Genomic DNA, 970 nt, shown 5'->3' with positions numbered 1-970 from the left:
TAATGAACGTAAAAGGACCAAAATCGTATAAAAATTTGCGAACTGTAAATGGAGTAACTTGTGATACATTTAGAGAAGCCGCCAAAAAAAAAGGATTGTTACTTTGCAATAATAATTTAATAGAATGCATGTCAGAAGCAGTAAGTTACCAAATTCTAAACAGTTTAAGGAACTTATTTGTTGTACTATTAATTTATTGCAATCCCGTTAATCCAAGAGAGTTGTGGGAAAAATTTGAATGCCCGATGTCCGAAGATTTCAAAAAATACTTGAACATGCATACAAGAGAAATTCGTTACAAAGTGCTAAATCATATTAATGATATTTTTCATTCAATGGGTCGTGATATCAACGAATATCAACTAACTCAAGGCAAAATTCAATCATCTGCAATAGCCAAAGAAGCTAAAAATGTACATTTTGAAAGGAATATTATCGCTAATGAAGAAGATATACTATTACCATATAAACTAAACATTAAACAAAAAAGATCTTACAATATAATCCTTGATACAGTATTCTCAAATAAACCTGGAGCATTCTTCATTGATGATCCGGGCGGAACTGGAAAAAGCTTTTTATATCGTGCCTTATTAGCTACAGTGAGATATAGAGGATTTATAGCAATAGTGACTGCGAGTTCAGGTGTTGCTGCTTCACTTCTTCCTGGAGGCCAAAGTGCTCATTCCCGATTTAAAATACCTATTGATGTTGATGGAAATTTCAGTTGCAATATTAGCAAACAAAGTTCATTGGCATCGTTGATTTGAGATGCAAAACTAATAGTATGAGATGAAATTTCAATGGCGAAAAAAGAAATGATTGAAGCACTATATTTTCTCCTAAGAGATTTAATGAAAATAACTATGTTGTTTGGCGGAAAGGTTGTTGTATTCAGTGGCGATTTTAGACAAACTCTTCCTGTTGTCTATGGTGGAAAAAGGGAAGATTTTGTGCGTAAAAGCTTACT

At 32.8% G+C, this 970-nt stretch overlaps 1 protein-coding gene across 1 annotated transcript; it reads left to right on the top strand.

Annotated features, from left to right (window-relative positions):
- The first annotated feature begins 335 nt into the window (after positions 1-335).
- On the top strand, positions 336-770 carry LOC142163232 (uncharacterized). The gene has a single exon (XM_075220497.1). It carries the CDS (start codon positions 336-338, stop codon positions 768-770), a length of 435 nt encoding a protein of 144 aa, XP_075076598.1.
- The last annotated feature ends 200 nt before the right edge of the window (positions 771-970 follow it).

This window comes from Nicotiana tabacum, chromosome 8, assembly GCF_000715075.1.
Source record: "Nicotiana tabacum cultivar K326 chromosome 8, ASM71507v2, whole genome shotgun sequence".
In the NCBI taxonomy this organism is placed as follows: Eukaryota; Viridiplantae; Streptophyta; class Magnoliopsida; order Solanales; family Solanaceae; genus Nicotiana; species Nicotiana tabacum.
The sequence above is the reverse complement of the archived record's forward strand: the minus strand, read 5'-3'. Positions and strand labels throughout refer to the sequence as shown.